The sequence below is a fragment of the Bombus pascuorum genome, chromosome 1 (genome assembly GCF_905332965.1).
Source record: "Bombus pascuorum chromosome 1, iyBomPasc1.1, whole genome shotgun sequence".
Taxonomy (NCBI): Eukaryota; Metazoa; Arthropoda; class Insecta; order Hymenoptera; family Apidae; genus Bombus; species Bombus pascuorum.
The window spans coordinates 3,090,071-3,109,455 of NC_083488.1; the positions used below are offsets into that span (position 1 = coordinate 3,090,071).

The 19,385-nt window shown below is 40.6% G+C and overlaps 1 protein-coding gene across 2 annotated transcripts in view; it reads left to right on the top strand.

The window, feature by feature from the left end:
- The window catches only part of LOC132911078 (protein tolkin-like), a 54,528-nt gene that overhangs the window by 25,858 nt on the left and 9,285 nt on the right, over positions 1-19,385 (top strand). For both annotated transcript variants that reach the window (XM_060968662.1, XM_060967882.1), the window contains exons 2-4: positions 9,148-9,300; positions 9,402-9,606; positions 10,511-10,786. In XM_060968662.1, the coding sequence (XP_060824645.1) occupies positions 9,494-9,606; positions 10,511-10,786 (389 nt within the window). In that variant the 5' untranslated portion in view covers positions 9,148-9,300; positions 9,402-9,493. The remainder of the gene's footprint in view (positions 1-9,147; positions 9,301-9,401; positions 9,607-10,510; positions 10,787-19,385) is intronic.

Genomic DNA, 19,385 nt, shown 5'->3' on the forward strand with positions numbered 1-19,385 from the left:
CAAAGAATATCCATTTCTTCGCGAGACAAAGGGAATTCTTTTAAATTAAAGTCAGAAGTTCCACGGTACTTTTTCCAATTCAAAAAGAATGTAAGAAGAAGGTTTCGCAAAGTCGAGGACCCGATGGAAAACGCAGATTGAATTGCGTAACTGTAATTTATTTTCTTTCAGAGTTATTCAAAAGCAAATGCTTGAATGGTACACAAAGAACGTTATCTTGCTCGTTACACGCTCTCTACTGATTTTCCAGTCCGGACTCCGTTCCACGCCTCCGACGAAAGAAATTGATAAAATTATGCTTCTACTTTCGAACGCGGTTAAAAGTTAACGATAGGATAAAATTTCTTGGTTAGATAAGGGGTACGATTCTGTTGTCGCGGAGCTTTCAACGAGGAAACGGGGCTCGAAAATAATCTCTCCGTATCATCCAGCAAATTGCAGCCACTCCTGATAATAACTTCCAAAGAATCATTCCGATTCTCTAATTCCACAAAAAGCACCTCTTTATTTCAACGAAAAAATAAAAGCGCCGTACTAATCTCGTCTTCTACACGTTGAAATCAACGTTTTCAAATTGCAGAACGTTCGCGCGATTACTTCTCAGCGTTTCTCCGCTAACTAAATTGATTAAACTCGAACGAAATTACACACCTGATAAATTATTTATATGTGCATTCTACGAAGAAAAATAGAATGTCTGTAAAAGAAAGAAAAATGATATCACGCAGGATCGACGTAGGAAAGGGAGTACGCGCGAAAATTGCGATCGCTTCGACTGAGAATTGTTCGACGATAAGTAGAGTTAATCGTTCCGGTTCATTACTGGGAGGTCTAGAATGCGATTTTAACCGAGCATCAAATATTCCGGCGAATCCACGGGCTGAATGGCACGAAATCACCGGCTCGAAGCGAACAGGGGTTTGGCATTATGCGGTTTGTAACCGATTGCGCCGGTGTGCGTACGCTTCTGCAACAAAATTCATAGAGCGACGGTGTACTGTACGTGACGCGATGGAAAATTGAATTTGACGATTCTCGTTTTGTTTTCTCTCGAATGTCTATCGATATTCCGTAACCCTTCTCGATGGCCATTGAAAAGAAGCGACAATGTCGCTTGACTTATTTCGAGTGGATCAATCATCCTACAGATTATTTTTTGTCGTTTATGTTTCTCTTTCTCTCTCTCTCTCTCTCTCCCTCTCTTTCGTTTTTTACTTTTTTATACGTGTAGCGTTTCGAGTAGTTGCTCGGAATCGACTCTATTGTTCGCGATTCAAAATATGTACTGATATTCCTTTCAAGAGCGCACGAATTGATTACACGACGTGAAAAATATTGTTCAACTTCAGGAACTTCGATATTTTCGTACATCAGGCCATCAGACTCTCGAGAGATTTTCGAAACTCGGAATCCTTTAAGAATCTTTGGAAGTGACAAAATTTCCGTCGCGTCTTTAGGAAGAGTTTTTCTCGTCCATTGTGTACTTGTCACTGGTTTCGACGTTTACAGGGTGCTTATGCAAATTACACAGTTAGCTTGTAAATAATAATAGCGAGCAATAACTCTCGATAAATATATAAAATATGCAATAAAGAATGCGACTTTACTCACGAGGGAATTACTTGCGTAAACAGTGAGACGAACAACCGAGCAAGAAAACTCCTATAAACTCTGGGAAGAAAGTTTTCGCAATATCTGGAGGAGACTGAATTAAGGAGAGCTGCACGAGATAGGTGCAAGAAGGTAAACACACCGCGCGAGATCCGACAGAACTGGAACTTGCTCGAGGCAAACTAAGGGAAAAAAGGTTCATTTAAATGTTAAACGAACGATGGTATACGATGCGACGGAATAGTAGCCTAGGGACAAATGCATAGGACGTACGCATAATGCGACACGACGTCGTAATACGTTGGTTCTGCCGTGTGCGGTCCCGCGAACGATATAATTAAAATATCGGTGTCACGTGAATAGGGGCTGCGAGGGAAATGGACGTTACGCTTGCAGATTTACCGAAACGATCGTGAAACACCATAAATTAATGAATCGTGGACAACACAACGGAGGGAAGGATATGCGTGCACGGTCCGTTGACTAATACGTACGCTCCTAATACTCGTTGCCAGCCACGACGTATTTACGATTGTATCGCCGTGAATCTGCCGATTTCGAACCCCGTCCCTAGCCCTCAAGGGACTACTGGCAATACCCGGTGTGTACGTGAACGCGCCTAATTAATTAACCGGATCGGACATCTGAATGCTGGCGGCAGCGTTTAATCCCGGCCATCGGAAAGGTTTCGCCGATTTTATTTATTTATCCTGATTTTGTCGCGGATGCCTTTAAATGCTCGCGGTTCGCGTATGAATCAATGGGGTGACTTTTAATCCTTTCATGATTTAATAGGAAAGGGATCGCCGCGTGTATTTCGTGTTTTGCCTTTTAAATTGTATCGTAAATGAGTTCATTCGTCGTCCCTTTGCATCGTAATTTAGTAATTAACAATATCGTTCAATTGACAAATTATGAATTTTGATAGAATATTGTAATTTATTGTAGCGTAATTTGTATGTATATGAAGTTAACGTGCTAAGAAATTAAATTTAGTTTCCGTGTGCGATTATATTCTATAGATTGTAAATTAGAACGCGGCAAGTGAATTTTGGAACGCGAGGCGAACTTTATGAACCACATCATACGTAATTATCCGCATAGTTGACATTGTCAGCCTTCCAACTCTAAACCATGTCCTTTTGGAACGAACTCCCCACCCCTTCCCGTTCCATCGGCATTGCAGTCAACTTCATCAAAAATATACTAAAACACTAACGACGTCCATAGATACGTTCGTATATCGCGAATTATTAATCACGTTTCGCTTACTTTTAAATCGACGTCGAAGGAATTTAACGTTACTACGCGCTTCGAGCAACGACGAAATCTTTAAAAAATCGACAACTTTATGTATTGCGGAAAATTATACCAGCATAAAACATAGGATATAAAGTACACCGTTATTACGTAATATTCGGCGCATTATTTTCACCTGGACGATTAAAAGCGACGTATAAACCATCACTAGCGACGATGCAATAAAAATTTAAATTAACCCCCATAAAGTAACACGCGCGTGAATTAGTCCTCGGAAGGCGGTGAATCAATTCGATGGAATATAACCACTTCGTGAGTTACTCCTTCGGAAACTATAAACTTAGCGCATTGAATACGCTTGAAATATGAATCGTATCGTTGGAAACCCTAAATCGACTCTATGGTATCGGGATTTCGAGAATTACGGTATCGAAAATTGCCAATTAACTTTCACGAATTTCCACTTGCGATCGCGATAATGTCGCATAGAAAAAGTCGCGTCATAGTGGGTATCTCGTAACGCGAAAGAATTAATTGGATCGAATAAATCGAGTCGGCGTTGTCCACGAGTTACCAGTCGCGGCGACATTGAAGCCGGTATTTACGACTCGGGGCAAATTCATCGGTGGCGAATTCGACTATTGCGACCTCGTTAACAGAAGGGTGAGATATCGACGTCGACTCGACCCGGTGGGCAGGATCGTGTTCGCTAATTTCTAGATAGACAAATTATTCACTGCCATTAATAGGACACACGCCAACATTACGTTCAACGTAGGGATGAGTCCGATGTACGCGCTCCATGACTGGATTAATTAAAGGAAATCGATCGGGTCTATCGATAAGATAGACCTGGATAACAATGGCGATCTCTCGTGTTCCGTTCAGTTTTTCTTCCTCGCAGGACGCCCTTCGTATTGAACTGACGCGAAGAAAGAAAAGATAGCGTTCTTATTGTAAGTGGTATTGGCTTTGTAATAGATACGGAGAGCTCGGAACACAAAACGTGGTACAAGTGACAAAATCGATGTACACAGGCTTTTATGGGGACGTCATTTATGAACGTACTACGCGTGTTACGCGAAATATCGTGAAATTTTATTCGCACTGCTAGAAGACTCGGCCATCACGATTATATCTATTGGTAGAGTTTGAAACAAATCTAGAAACGTATCTAGAAAGTACAAATGTTTGACAAAGCGAAACACTGGAATATTTCTTTCAAAACGATAATTGGGCAAATTTCAATATTTTTGTTCGTTTGAAAAATTTCAGTGAAATTCTACAACATAGAATTTTATAGGGGAAACGTGTATGTTCGTATATTTAAACAATAACGATTTTATTCGGACGATGTTGGTTCTAGATGTATGATATTAGATATTCATAATAGTCCTTTCTATGCAGTGGAATAATTTTTTAGTCAGCCTGTTTCGTTGTTGGCTTACGTTCAATTGCGCGATGTACGGGATTTCGTATTGACCTAGATATTACGCGAGATCACTGTATTTACCGAGCTACATAAATCTTACGATGTGCGGCACACACTGTGCTGGTCTCGCTGTAAAAGCCTTGACTTTATACGAAAACCTTTCAATAACATTTACATAACTTATTAATTGATAATGCAGTTTATACCTCGCGATCAGCTTCAACGATGAATCTATGTCATGTTTACTTTTATACAATGAATACCTGGTAAACACTTGTTCAATCCATAATTACAAATAAAAAGGAGGAAGAAGGAAGCCCTGAAGAGCGAAGTATAAACTTCTATCGAACAATTAATATTGACACGCGACAAACATTCGCATTTAATGTTGATCTCGCGTGGTACATCGATGTTTGACCAATATTTATGTGATCTCAGGTCAACATTTACTCGATCCGCTTTTACACTCGTGTTTGCATCTGTGGCGGAGGATGGTAAACGCGGTTCGGCTGATTAATGAACGAAAGAATACTTGAATAGCCTATTTTCTCCTAATGCTTTATTTTCTCTGATAAATAGTGCTTCATCGCTGACAAACTTAAAAACTTACCCAGAACCGAGATGGAGACATTTTTATTAAGAATTAACTATTCAATTGGAATGTATTTTCATAAAAGATAAATGTAAGTCGATTTTTCAAATTCCATTACATTCTTTCCCTAGTTTTCATTACTTTTCCACGTATTGCACATTCGTTCTCTGTCTAACAATCTCTCGGTGTTTCTCGTGTTTAACGGGATCGATCTTTATCCTCGAAATGATGTTTCGTTGCCCCGCTGTAGGCGATTCCGCGTCATATTATGTCGTACAGAACTACAGCTGATCAAACAAGTACTTTGTTTGAGATACACAGTCTACGTTGAATATATTACAACATGGCTACATAATACGTGTTTTGTTAACCATACGATAGATGTTGATCGCTGCACGTAGATAATGACGTTGTACGCTTATCTTTACTTTTTCTCTTCAATAAACACTTTCACATTAAGTAGTAGGCAAAGTAACAATAAGACGTACTATATAGAAACGAATGCTTTAAAATTCACATTCCAGTCGCTGTAGATAGATTAATTTCGACTACGGTCAATAGGTGAACTCCGATAAAGATAACCTCTTGAAGTAAAAACGAAGTAATTAGGTAGTAATTAAGCGTTAGAGAAAAGAAGTTAAACTTGATAATAAATTATATACCACTTCTTCGAAGATATTCTCCAAAGAGTATGTCGCGAATAATGAAATTCTGATATCTTTAAATATTTCTCTTCACTTGCGTTGCCACTTATAAGTACACAGATACTTTGACGACTTTGTAGTAACAGTATGCGCATTTTATCAAAGTGTAGAATTTAACGACGAACTGGTAATTAGAAGCAACACTCGTTACCTTTTCATGAAATCACGAGGCTGTAAATTACAGTGATACGACTTTGACCCTCGGTCGGCCAAGTTGGTCTATTTCGATAAGAACATCTATAGAAATAGAAATAAAAACGCGTGATATAAAAATATAAAAAATATTAATTTCTTACATTTAGGAAGTTATCGAAGCATCGAAAATAGTACGAAGAAAAGTTTAAGAGAAAGCATTGTTTCCACGGTTGGTTTCGATGGTTCCGGTGGCACAAGTTCTATCCGCGACGATCGTTACCGCGGCTCACCGAATTTGTGAATGAGAACGAACGCTCTCGAATCGAAGTAACAACGGCGTCGTTGACACGAATCGCCGACGAGTGTCATCGAATACTCGCGACTCACCAAGTTCCGCTAATACCTGAGCCGTTGAATGCGAAGCCGTGTGAAAAAGAACTTGGCGAATAATTCCAGGAAATTTTCGAACATGAAATTTATCACGAATCTCGAAACTCGAACACGCGATATTTTTCAAACAATTAACGCCGTTTTGCGAAATTACAAGCGACGAGAGAAAAAACACAGCATATTTCAAAGCATTTCTACGCTCGCAATGACGGTCGATCAAAAGGTCCCATCGTCGAGAGAACAATTTTCTGTAGGTGGAAAATATACGAACGACTGCCCGTAAAAATTATACACAACGAAATTGTTTCCTCTGAACGAGTCGAAACGAGCTTTCATTTTTAGAATGCTATAAAGGATTTGGAAAATGTGGCCATCTTTTTTAGATAAGTATATAATAGTTGACGAAAGTGAACACGAATCGCGTGTATCATGCGAAATCCTTTGTACGATACGCGTAATATATTTAAAAGAATATCTATAAACGTTCAATTATTTTTGCGAGCCACAGTATGTAGGATCCTTTAAAAGAACTCGTAAAAAACCAGTTTACGAATTTTTACTGAAACAAATAACTTCGTGATTTGGTTAAAAAGAAAAGAAAAAGTAAATAGAAAAAGGGAAGAGAGATACGAGCAAGTTGGTCACTCGTGATCCGCGTAGTAAGGAAGAAAATTATTACTCGGATGGGCACAGGTCAGTGCGGCTGCGCGTAAAATTCTGAATTTTTCACAATAGCCTTCCGCTATGAAAACACCGATAAGCATGACCGCGAGGGTATTTCGTCAACGATACCGAGCAAAACCGCCTGCCGCCGGGGGTCAAAGGCCAAAAACGAAACGTACGACATGTGGAATGCTGCAATCTCACAACGATCGTGGAATCACGCGCGCCAACTCCACTCAATTAGACGTTTATACGCTCCCATTTCACCAAAATGCAGTGTCGACTCGTTTCGTGCGAATTATACGCATCTACCACTTAAAATGATATAACGGTGATGTACCACGATGGTGTTCATTGTTGTTCGCTCGTTCGTTTGGAAGAAAAGAAATCGAGAGGTCAAGAAGCGTGTTATTTTTAGCAAGTTGATAGCAAATCGTTTGAAATTTGTATTTAGAACTTTATCGATTGCTATGAGCAACCTGTTACCGGAGGCATTCTCAAAAAATAAGGAGAAAGATCGATGGTTTTCCTAAAGTGTTTTTACGAGTTAGAACAGTTTCGCTAGGTATTTATACATCGTAATAAAACTATTTCTTATAAAAATTGTTCGATTGGCGGCATCGGTACATGAATTACAAGTGTTTATTGTTAATTAAGACGACTCTTAGCGTGTACCGTCATTAACGTGGTAATCAGAACTGATTACGAGCAGTAAGTGTTAGTAAACATAAAAATTCGATTATCCAACTATGCGCTACGATTAATTCGAATAATCAAGATTTCGCTAATTTGTTTTTTATTATGATAGGCATTGTTTGTCTATAACAGATACAGAAATGACTAACGCAGCTTTTATTAATATTACGCCAATATCGCAACGCCAATAATCAATGAATAGTTGACACGAATTTCTGATATTCAAATGTCGTACATTAACAGCTATTTTTTGAACGGTGCTTTAACTTTCCCAATAAAGATAACTGTCCTCCGTTCAACGTCCTCCTCGTTTCTTATATTCGATTCATTCACGTTCACCCCGTTGGATGGGTTCTTTACGCCACTTATAATCCGAACGAGACGAGACGAGGTCGATAGGAAGATCGATGCCCTATAATAGGCTAGCAACTTGTGCAAAGCCTCCGATATTTTAGACAGATTTCCATAAAGCCGTTTCGTTTAATTCCACTTTCTTTTCCGAGCGATTTCCTTGTTCCAAAACAGGAATAGTCGAATCCATTTGATGGAATCAACGTTGGGAACAGCAACGATGACAATCCCTTTCGTCTCATTCATTTAATTATTACTCCATCGAGCATCTGTCTCTCTAACTAATAATAGGAAATCGACCAGGTGGTTGACACGGAATCGAATAATTCTTCTTTCCAACAAAGCGGTCTTCGTCCTCTGTAAACGTACCTTTTCTCGGTACGTGTCGTTAAAACCGAGTCAAAGAGCGATAAAAGACGGTGGTCGATCATTCCTTACAAGAGTACCTTACGTGATTTTTCAGAATATTCGGTAACTATTTTACTTCTTTCCTGTTCTCGCGCGATCTATTCGAATGGTTCGTTCCTTTTCTCGTCACGAATCTTCGACCCGCTCCTGATAGCTGATAACGCGACCGAGGCTGTTTACATCGGTCGAAACAACTGCAGTCGAACAAACTCTCTCTCTCTTCACCGATAACACCGCGTTCCATGATTTATGAACGTTGATAATAAGGCTGTGCAATGCGCCACGCTATAGCAGCCGAGTGTCTTGGAAACTCGCTATCCCACAGCTGGTATCGCTAACAAGACATATGGACGGTGAACGTCGAAAGTCCGAAGCACGTGCAGACGGGGGAATGTAAATTCGAGAATTACGTGGCCACCGGAGGGTAATGTTCAATCTTTGTCAGCAGGCGCACACACGAGATTCGTTAGATACGGTGGATCGCAAAAGCGTGAGCTCCTTCCGTCGTGCTCCTCAAATACGAAATAACGAAATTCCCGAATACGAGCCGGATTCACCAGCCGAGTATGCCTGCTCGTGATCAAATGGCATTAACTTGATGTCAGATGCGTATCGTTACACGCACGAGAGGGCAGGATAAATATTTCGAACGTACAAACACGACAACTTGGTTAGAAAGACGTTTTGTCGTAACGAAAGGCTATACGGATAACTATAATTATAGCAAGGTTAACGGTACTCGGTAGATGTGCAGAGGGAAGAATCGAAGATATTAGGATTAGGAAGAGTTGAAAAATACAGCAGAGATAAGATAAAACGAGCGTAAACAATTATCCGTAGTCTAGTCATATTCTTCGTATCAAGATAGATTCATGAATGTGTGCGTCGATATGTTTACGTTGCAGGTGGGTTTCTGGGCGATATCGCGCTGCCGAATATCAAATACGAGACCGAATGGCGACAGCAAAAACTCAACAAGAGTTACTTGGAAGAGCTGGAGAAGTATCGGGACGAGGTGCTGAAAGAGGGTCTTCAAGTCGAAGAAGAGGGTCTTACAGGTAAAAAAGTTTTCTGCGGCCAAACTTTTCCATCGTTCGGATGATATATCCGTTAAGGTAGCCGATTGGTCGATGTATGCTAGCGACAGGTGTCGTTCCAGAGATCCTTCAATTTAAAAATGAGCACGACGCTAACGAGGCGCATCAGGAGAACGAGGAGATCGTGGCTTCTCAAGAGAAATCCGAACCAATTATGGTGGACCGGAATCAATACAGCATGGACGGCGAGCTCGAGGGTGGATTCAGTTTTAACGCGAGGAACGAAGATGCTAGGCCTGGGGTGAGGGACGAAGGCGTTGAATTCAGGTAGAGCGGCACGAAAATTTCACGCGAAAGTTACGCGAACGCTTCCAGCGTGACGATGATCTGAGATTTTCAGCTCGAAATACGTGCCATGTGACACCATTTAGGTGGTAACCTTTCTTTCTCATTTTCTTCTGTTTTTGTTTTCTTTTTTTCTTTTTCTTTTTTTTTTTTGTGAGCATAGGACTCGGACAAGTTAATTCAAACGCCAGGAATAGCGTGTTTCGCTTCACAGAGAATTTTTTAATGCGAAATGCTTCTACATTATTGCACCTGCTTTTATCCTCGTGTAATTTTCAAACTCTTTTTCGTAATGAATTTTTAAACGTATATTTTGTTGTGCAAGACCAGATTTAACTTTTTTAATGGTACTCGTGATTTCTGTTTTCGAGAGAACGAATTATTTTAATAGACGATATTACGTATACGAATTCGTAGAATATTTTGTTGCAGAGTTGGTCGGGTATTTAAAATAAACAACAGGGTGGTAATATGTACATTTATCTGAAAACCTACGAAACGAAGCGATACATTTTCGTATTTTGAGTACCAATTAAAAGTATTTAGATACCTTTAGTATCAGTAGTATTAATTAAAAGCGGATGATATAGAATGCGTCTTGTGCCCGCTTTACATGCTTGTCAATGTTATGTTGCGCGTATATTAATTTATTGTTTTGCTGGAAATATTCTATAAATGACACGAGTCTCGTTTATGGTACAGGTTTTAACTATCTTCCTCCGCACTTTATTGTAATTTTATAATAAACACAAATTTCATGATGGACGAATTTCAATTTTGAACGCTGAATCTCTGAATTTCCGAATTAAATATCGAATTTCTAGTTTTTAATTCCAAAGGTTTCGATGATTTTAAAGCGGTTTCGTCAAAAATATCAAATGTTTAGGCTAGAATCAACCACCCCACCAACCAAGAAAAGACATTCCGCTCGAAAACAAGGGCGTGAAGCCTCGCAAACGGCGTCGAACGTGAACGCTACAAAATCGATGGAAGCATTTTTGAGAACGTCTCAAGAGTTGAACGCGTTTCCCACGACTACAGAGAACGTGAATCAAATAAAAACCACGAACGTGGAAAACGTCGAGGAAGTGTTCACCATTCAACCGGAAAGCAGCACACGGAACGCATCGAAACGGCGTCATCGTCGTCATCACCGTAGAAGGTACGAGAATTTCTTTACTTCGCCTTAATGATTCACGCTTATCGTACGTTTGTATTTGAAAACTTTTCTTTTTAAATATAACTCTGATCGACGAAATAGTGGCTTAAATTTTTACTTTATTACAATTTTAAGAATACGATGAAGCCAACGTATTCCGTTTTTACGCGTTTAGAAAAATATTATTCGGATCTAGAAATAGATATGCATGCGGAATAATTTCATAAAAGAAAACAAGGAAATCATCTTATTTCGTGCAAAGCGTCGACAAAATTCTACGGAGTAAAGCACATTTGTCAAGGAAAGTTATCGTCTGATCGATTGGATACGTTTTGGAGTCTGGCAGAAATGTATAGCCTTTAGATTAGCCACAAGATGTTAATATTCGATCGATGTACCAGGAAATATGAAACAAATCAGAAATTTATAAATTGATATCTTTCGAACTAAATCTTATCTCGTATTTTATTGACCACGCTGCTTGACCACGAAAACGTTATACGAGATATCCAACTTCCTCGTGTTCCTGGTTAATACTTTTCCGATTTCATTTTAGGAATTCGATAATGACATTTCTAACGTACTGACCTATAAAATCTAATGATTAAGCGGAAGAACTGGATTTTACTTTTTGGAATAAAACCAGTGGGAAACGTTTTAACAAAAGACCTCCAAGCTGAAGTACCCATTGGGAAGTTAAAAAAAGAACCATACTCTATTTCCGATAGAGAAGTGATTAAGTGTATTGCCGTGTTCGATAATAGAGTTCGCTCTTTTAACTCGCACCCTCCCTATCACCAACAATTTTCCGCTGGTAGGGCTACTATGCCAATAACAATGGTCGTCATCGTAAAGCTGGAAAATGGGGACCGATAGTGCCGGTCGGGCATTTTCAGCCCTTGAACTGCCAATAACCTGTCAACATCGGCACACTAGTGTCTCTGACCGGTTGCGGATGTGTTCGTCTATAGATTATGCGCTCCTCTCTGAAAACCTACGGGGGATGAAGACCAAAAAAGGAGTAGAAAGGACGATATCGGTAAAATGTACTCGAGAAAATCCGGGTTTTTTAGTTTCCGTGAAACTGCATCTTTTATACTAAGGTCGATGAATAAAATTTTGTAAATCGACTTGGTTGCGTAATAACATTCACTCTCGACATATTTTTTATCGTTATTTAAAACGGAACATGCGAAAAATTTTAATTTCAAGCGTACTTAAATAAATCCGGTAATGGATACAAGAGATGCCAGTAATGAATACAACATCTACCGGTATTAAAATTATTAAACGATATTTAATATTACCGTTAAAATATTCAGATGAAATTTACTACCGACATATATTAAATTTTGAACCGCAAACATTGATTTCTCGATTTCCTGCGCGTTCTCTCTTGTGCTCGCAAATCAGCAGTTCTCGGTTATAGCTTCTCCTCGTTCCTTTTTCACGCTTACAGTGATACTCAGCAGGCTTACGAAAGCGTTTATTTACGACCCGAGTTCGACACCATGAAACACGATCTCACTGTGATCTCCCAATGAAGCTACGGAGAATTCTGGAGAGGATCAAGCAAGAACCTGATACCTTTGACGTGGTCAAGCCCTGTATCCGCAGAAATTTCTACCTTCATTTCCGTGTGGCTCTCTTCCACCGAGTACCTCTTAAGCGAACCGATTAAAAAGCACGTTAAAAACTCTTCTTCGAAATTCGATATCGAAACTTTCTGTTACTCGAAAAATTTCCACGATATTCGAGAAACCTTAGACTTTATTTCTTTCTTCTCTTTCTTCTCAAAGGTACTCGAGTTACAAAATGCATCTTCGAACGTTTAAACTCTGAACAGTACGTTTGACGACAGCAGCTGAGATAGATGTAAGATCAGAGATTTAACAACGAAGCATTTAAAACGTGTTCTTAAGCATAGGAAAATTGTGACGAATCATACTCGACGAATTACCACGTAACAACCGCTCGTATTTATTATTATACGTATAAGTAAAATCGCATGAATGAAAATACTTCCTTAATAAACGAACGAACGAATAACTTTTCTTCATCCCCTGATAGAATCGTAAAACGATCAATTACATTGAGGCGCAGCGGCCGTCGAATTGCCACGTAATTATTGAACGCAGGAATTCCAATTAAGAAAGCGAGCGCGAACGCATTAATTACAGGGCGATAAGGAAGTTTTGAAATCCGCTTTTTCCCCTTGTCGACCAACGGAGGATCGAGTCGAGCTGTAAATTTCAGTCAGCTTCGAGTATCGATTAAAAACGAGCGAAGCTCAAGACGCATTAATTTCTCCATCGGTTCAATCTGATCTGGTCTTAAACGTTTTTCATTGAAGGATCCGTGAAGACGATCATGCCACGGGGATAACTTCTTCTTATCGTATTCTCTCTATTTCTTTTCCCCTTTTCTTTCGCTCCAATTTCGACCATCGAGCAAATGAAGACGCAAAAAGGTGAGCAGAGAGGAGGGAGAGGTAGATAGAAACCGATAGAAAATAAAAAGGAAAAAAAAATGGTTGGAAAGGAGAAAGATGGGATTCGAGTGATTTATCGAGATCAGTCGGAGAAAATTTCGTATTCAGCGAATACGTCGGTCCGTCGGTGGTGAATCGGTCGCCGTAACTCATCATTTTCCTCTGTCCTCCGTGACTTCCGTTCTTGCGCCTCCGGCTGCGCTTGACTCTTTTCGTTGCGCGTTATCAGTACCGCGAGATTATCGTGCGCTTGTTGTCTATTGAACTATGGACAGTGGAATGGACGGGTGAAAGGGGATGAATTTAAGGCGCGTTTCGATGAATTCGATTAAAACCGCGCTCTCCTATACGCGTCACAGGATCGTTCGTTCGAGCGAATTCGATTTCCTGGGATAAATACGCAAGCTCGATGAACTGGCTTCGCTTCAAATATTTCTATATTTTGTTTGACGGGATTGATAATAAGCAATTTAACAGACCGGTAATATAATGGTTACTGATATTAATTTCATTAACTCTTGTTTGTTAATCATTTTAGATGTTTGGAAATTTAATTTCCTCTTTGGCGTCAAGTCGATACGACGATATAAAAATTGGATACACGGAATCGATTTAACGGAAATACGAATAGTCAAATAGTTGGCGTTGCTTGCAAGAAGCAAACGAGCAAATTAAATACTACGTTTTAAAGTATCTGTTCGTTAAATTTTCCACAAAGTCGAGATTTCCTGTATACATAAAGCTTCGTTTATATCGATTGCTTGAAAGAAATCCCAATCAAATCCGAATGAATAATATTTTTAAAAGAACAACTTGTCTCGTGTCGCTTGAGAAGAACGGAGAAGCTACACCGATGAAATTAATTTTTCTCATTAACGTAGAAGAAGTCGCGCTGAAACAAATCACGATTAATTTAACACCCGGTTCATTAATTAATTGCCAACGAAGCACTCGCTCGAGGCGACATAACAAATCACAAGGATTGCAAGCTCGGCGTTAATATCGATATATATTAGACGCGGGCTTTATTCAGTGGTGATAAGTTACGCGGAGGACGATGACAGTAAAACGGACCGAACAAAACAGACCCTTGTGGGGTGAAAATATCAGGGACGCGAGAAACGAGGAAAGCCGCGAATCGCGTTTTCATTGTCGTTCCGCTGATTGATGAAAAATCGTGATTCGTTAAATTCTAACCTGGGTCGGGCTGGATTATTTCAGTATGGCCGGGACACTGATATATTATATTGTGGTTTATTGCTTGCTGGTTAGGGGAGGGTTCGACCGCCAGTGTAGAGAGATGGATCGACATTCGAAGGGGTGGTAACTAGCACACGTCAAAGCTAATAGAATGATCTATGCGTCTCGCGATCGTTTGATTGAAATCCACGTCGGGTCAACCGATGGTGTTCCTCCGATAGAATCGAATGGTTCTCTGAATGCAGCGTGAAAGAGAAAAGGATGACATACGGCCGAGTCGCGTGACTTTTCAATGAATTTAGCGCCGGCTCGATCGAACCTGACGAGACTTCCGGAATATATAGCTCGTTCGGGAACGTGATCGTGAAACGTTCGTCCAAATTGTGAAAAGTAAATTTGCTCTCTTATAACTTACCACTTTTGTAAGCGCCAATTCCGATCATTTAATTTCTTTAACTTTTATCTAAAAAAGAATATTCTCTTATTTTAGTTTCAATTTAAAAATATTTATTTTACCAAGACAAGAGGAACGCTATCACGGCCAAGATCATCGAAATGTATTCCCTTTTAGTGGCGTGTTCCTTTTACCGTGAAAGTATCAGCCACTGACTTTGCTACCGCCGGTAAAACCTACTTAACCCTAGAAACCGCTAAGGGTTGGAAGTTTCGACATTGGGATTTAATGGATACCGAGATTGGAGCGAATCGTGCGATTATCGTTACGTTTTAGATCCAGGACTGCATTTGCCGCAACCCCGACAAGATCGCCACAATGAAAACAACGGATTGCAGGTTTTGTTGCTCGTAGCGCGAGTATTGCTAGACACGGTATTAAGCGAGACGTATTGTTTCCAGCCCCGGATATCTTCGAAGCTATAACAGTTGACCTGAATTGCGAAACAGACGCGACGTCTAATTTGTCGAAACATATATTCCTTGACAGCAACATACATAAACGCAGAGACAGAAAGCATGGAAGAATCTTAAAAAACGCAGCGCAAGATATCCAACATATTTGCCTGAGTCATCGTATGTATTTTGTATCCGACGAATGGTGCGATATATTCTATTCGTTAATTATTTGTTGTCGTTAATATTTTATTTGTTTAATACGTAAAAGCGAAGGATATTCGACAAGAATTCGTCTTCCAAGCTATATTATTTCGCAATTATCCGGGAGTTTCCGAAGGTTTCTTAAGCCTTGTTCGCCGGCTCAATTTGTTCATAGGACAGGCCGTATACATCTTTCATTTTCACGTTGGAAACGCGTGAAGCGGAAATCGCTTTAACACAAATAATCTTTCTTTTGCCTTCGTTAATACGACTAACGTTGACTGACACTGACAAGTATTACGAGCGGCGCCAATGTCGAACCGAGCAACTGGCTAAAACAGTTTCCTGGAATCAGTTCGAGTAACCTCACCATTAATCAACACCTGCTTCAAACCCCTGTTTCTCAATTTCTCAATTTCCTGGAACAACTCTCGTTTTTCCATAAAATAAAACGTTTCATTATCAACTGTCGTAAGTTCCGAACAACTCTGTCCTGCGATATAACGTATCAATCTCTGACGATTCGTGTCGTGTTAACAAAAGAGTCACCATCGTAAGGGAGCGTAATAATGGGATTTCGCGTTCCAGCGCGAATCAACACCGAAGAGATATTTATTTCATAGGACGAGTCGCGAGGGGCTGAATCGTAAAACTCGTACCATGCCGCTGCTCTATAACGATGGCTACGATCGTAAAAGTCAAAGAAACAAAACGAAAGGCAGAGAAAGATCCTCGGCGAAGACTTCGAGTAAACGTTGTTAAAGAAAAGCGCTCTGTCGGTTTTCCACCAGCAGCCGTGAATTTCTACGATTTACACGTACACGAACCACCGTTCTTCTTCCTCCCTCTGCCTCTCTCTTCCCCTCCTTTTTTCTCTGGTAGTTCGTTCACGAAGCTCGCTAGCGCACCCTTAATGGAGGCTGTTCGCTCGCTCGCTCGCTCGCTCGTTCGCTCGAGGCCCCGTTAATTAATTGTAATGCCGCGCCGATTCAGAAGCGCATAGCTTGACTGCTGCCGGTCGAGAGTCGCCGCTGCAAGGGTGGTTCACCCCTCGCGACCAACCTAGGGTGGGGAGATAGGAAATCCGGGGAGAATTACGCCCCGCGGTAATTAGTACTAATAAACGAGGGGCAGAGCCGTGGCACACGCGTGCGAGCCTCGTTCCGCGGCGAGCTCCGATGTTTACGCGAAGGGGGCAAATTATTTTTCAAAGTGTCATTCCCCTCGCAAACCTCACCCCCGTGCTCCACCTTTTCTCCCCTTCTTTCCGTTTTCATACCCCCTAACCCGATACCATTCGTTTTCGCGGATTCGAACCGAGCAGGGGACAGGATAAATTGTGTCCCTGCTTTTTCGGAGCGAGTTTATTTTTTGGCGGATTCTCTGATACAGGATTACGAGGGGAGGGCGATTGAATTTTCGGGATGAGGTAATTCACTAGTTTGGACATAACCGAGGGTTGGAGCCCGGCAAGCGAGATGATTTGATTTTTGTCGGAGATTGTTTTGTTAATTGTTAATTCGCTTGATAATTTCTGGCTGGGATGGTGAGTTGCGCGAGTGATGCTTTGGAAGCTCGCTTCTAATATTTCAAACGGCATAATCGTACATTTCACTAGATCGAATTAAAATCTGTTCTTTCGATGATAACGTTTATTTCGTTAATGAATCTCGCTTATCGCTCTTCGTACGAAAAGGTTTGTTACGGAATAAATGATACAAAAGCGTTAGATCGAAATTTCTACCAAGCATTTGTTGGGGCAACATTTTCTATAAGATTTTTTATAAGACTCTATAACGAGGATTAACTGTCTAGTGGTCTTTAGACAAGCTTTCTATCGATAAAACCTGTGCTAATCCGCTCATACGAGAAGTATCTCAAATCGGTGGCTTAAAGTTCTTTCGCGATTTTGCCTCGTTTCTACGAATGAATATGCATGCGGCACACCGCCGTGTGCCCGTGAGATATTTGCCGAAAGATTTTATTTCGTTTCCTCGTATTATGCAAATAGAAATGCGGCTAGTACAGAGGTAGAAATTCTTTTTTTCAACTCCGTCGAAGAGGCTACGTTATTCCAATATGTACGACAAAGTGTAAAACACCACTCGCGTTTCCAGTGTACAAAGTGTACGTTCCTGCTTCGTTATAAAGTAACCAAGCGTATGAAAAGAAATCTACGCTAAAGTTTTAATTTTCCTTTTTATTAAAACGAAAGATATCTCTTAAATCTTTTACATTTAATTGCGAACTCATTTTGCACGTTTCATTCAAATTCAACGAAAGATAGCGACCCAGTCTTCTCACGACATTTCCTTAGGACCAAGAGGCCAGAGAGGATAAAATCTCTCAATACGAATACGCGGTTAAAAAATGTTCTTCGTTCAAGAAACTGTTCCAGATTCGAGAATCGTTTTGACCGAGTTCTAGAATTCGAGGGTTGCCGATATCGTATACCCCGATGCAGGAAAGATTTTTTCCTCTATCAAGTTTCATATCTTTAAAGCTAAAATTCTTGCTGATATCGTGCCTCGTAAGTGCGGAATCGCCGATATCGAAGACCTGCCGGCCTCGAGATTCTGGATGTCGTTCTTATAGAATCCTCGCGACCTAGAGTCATCAGTATCGAACCTTACGACGGACAAGTTTTGTATTGAATTTCGTAACACAAAATCCTTGGCATCCAGTTCCCCCGTACCAGGCTTATCATGTTTATAGAACCGAATGTCTTCTGCTATCTATTTTTTATCCGTTGCGTCGTGAAGTTATTCCAGCGACCCACAAAACTTAATAGAATCTGTATCACGCGTAATCTTCTCGCATCACGTACATATTTTCGTACGTCGCGAACACGCTTCGTGTTTCTCACTCTGAAGCAAACGAACGAGATAAAATACATATTACAGGGAGGAGAGTACACGCTCGCTGTTCGCGACGAAGAAACACTTTTAGGTTTCAGTACGTCGTCGATGAATCTCATGTTCGGCAAAATTATCCGTATTTACAAATAGCAAAGTTTTTGGTGTAAAACGAAGTACCTTTCTCCCGAGAGAAAGTTCAACACGACGCAACACATAAATACACGTTTCATCAAAGTTGGAATTGGACACTTGGCCGGTCAATTCGTTAGCCACGATTGCTTTTTTCCGACTGATAAAGGGGTGTCCGCGGAGGCCGCGCGGCCGAAGGGCCTCTAAAAAGCGCGTTTGTTCCAGGCCGGTGGCAATTTCATCCGATATCGTAAAAAAACTCAACTGCCGGTACATTCAATTCGCGAAGCAACGGTCCGCTTTAATGCCGTGTTTCGCGGCCATTTTTATAACCGCGAACACCTGTTTTCGCGGCAGCTTTGCCTCGTTCCTCGTCGTTTCGTCTCGTTTTTCGTCCCCTTGTCGTTCTCCACCGTTTCGTTATAAACGAACGTGCGTTCTTTTAACTTTCACGAGACGCGATACAATCATAACAATTCGTTGCGAGTCCATAAACTATTTGGTCGTTATCGAAGTCAGAAGAGGATTGCACCAGCCGGTCAACTTCAACCCCGTTATCCGTCCGGTTATTTACTTAGTAAACATCCGGTGACCGATGTTGATTATCCTTTGAAACACGTGTGACCGTTTTACGACGCGGCGCACGATCGAGCGTACGATGGAAATTGCTATTTACAAGACGATAATGGAGTAGGTCGCGGGAGAACCTCGCGAAACTTCAACAATAATATTCGATATTACGCTAATAGGATATTAATAAATGGCAAGCAGGCTTTCACCATTAACGAACCCGGTATTCCGGTTACATTAAACATTTGATAGCTGCTACTTTGCGCCGTAAATTTTCCGGTCTTACAGTTTTTTAACGACC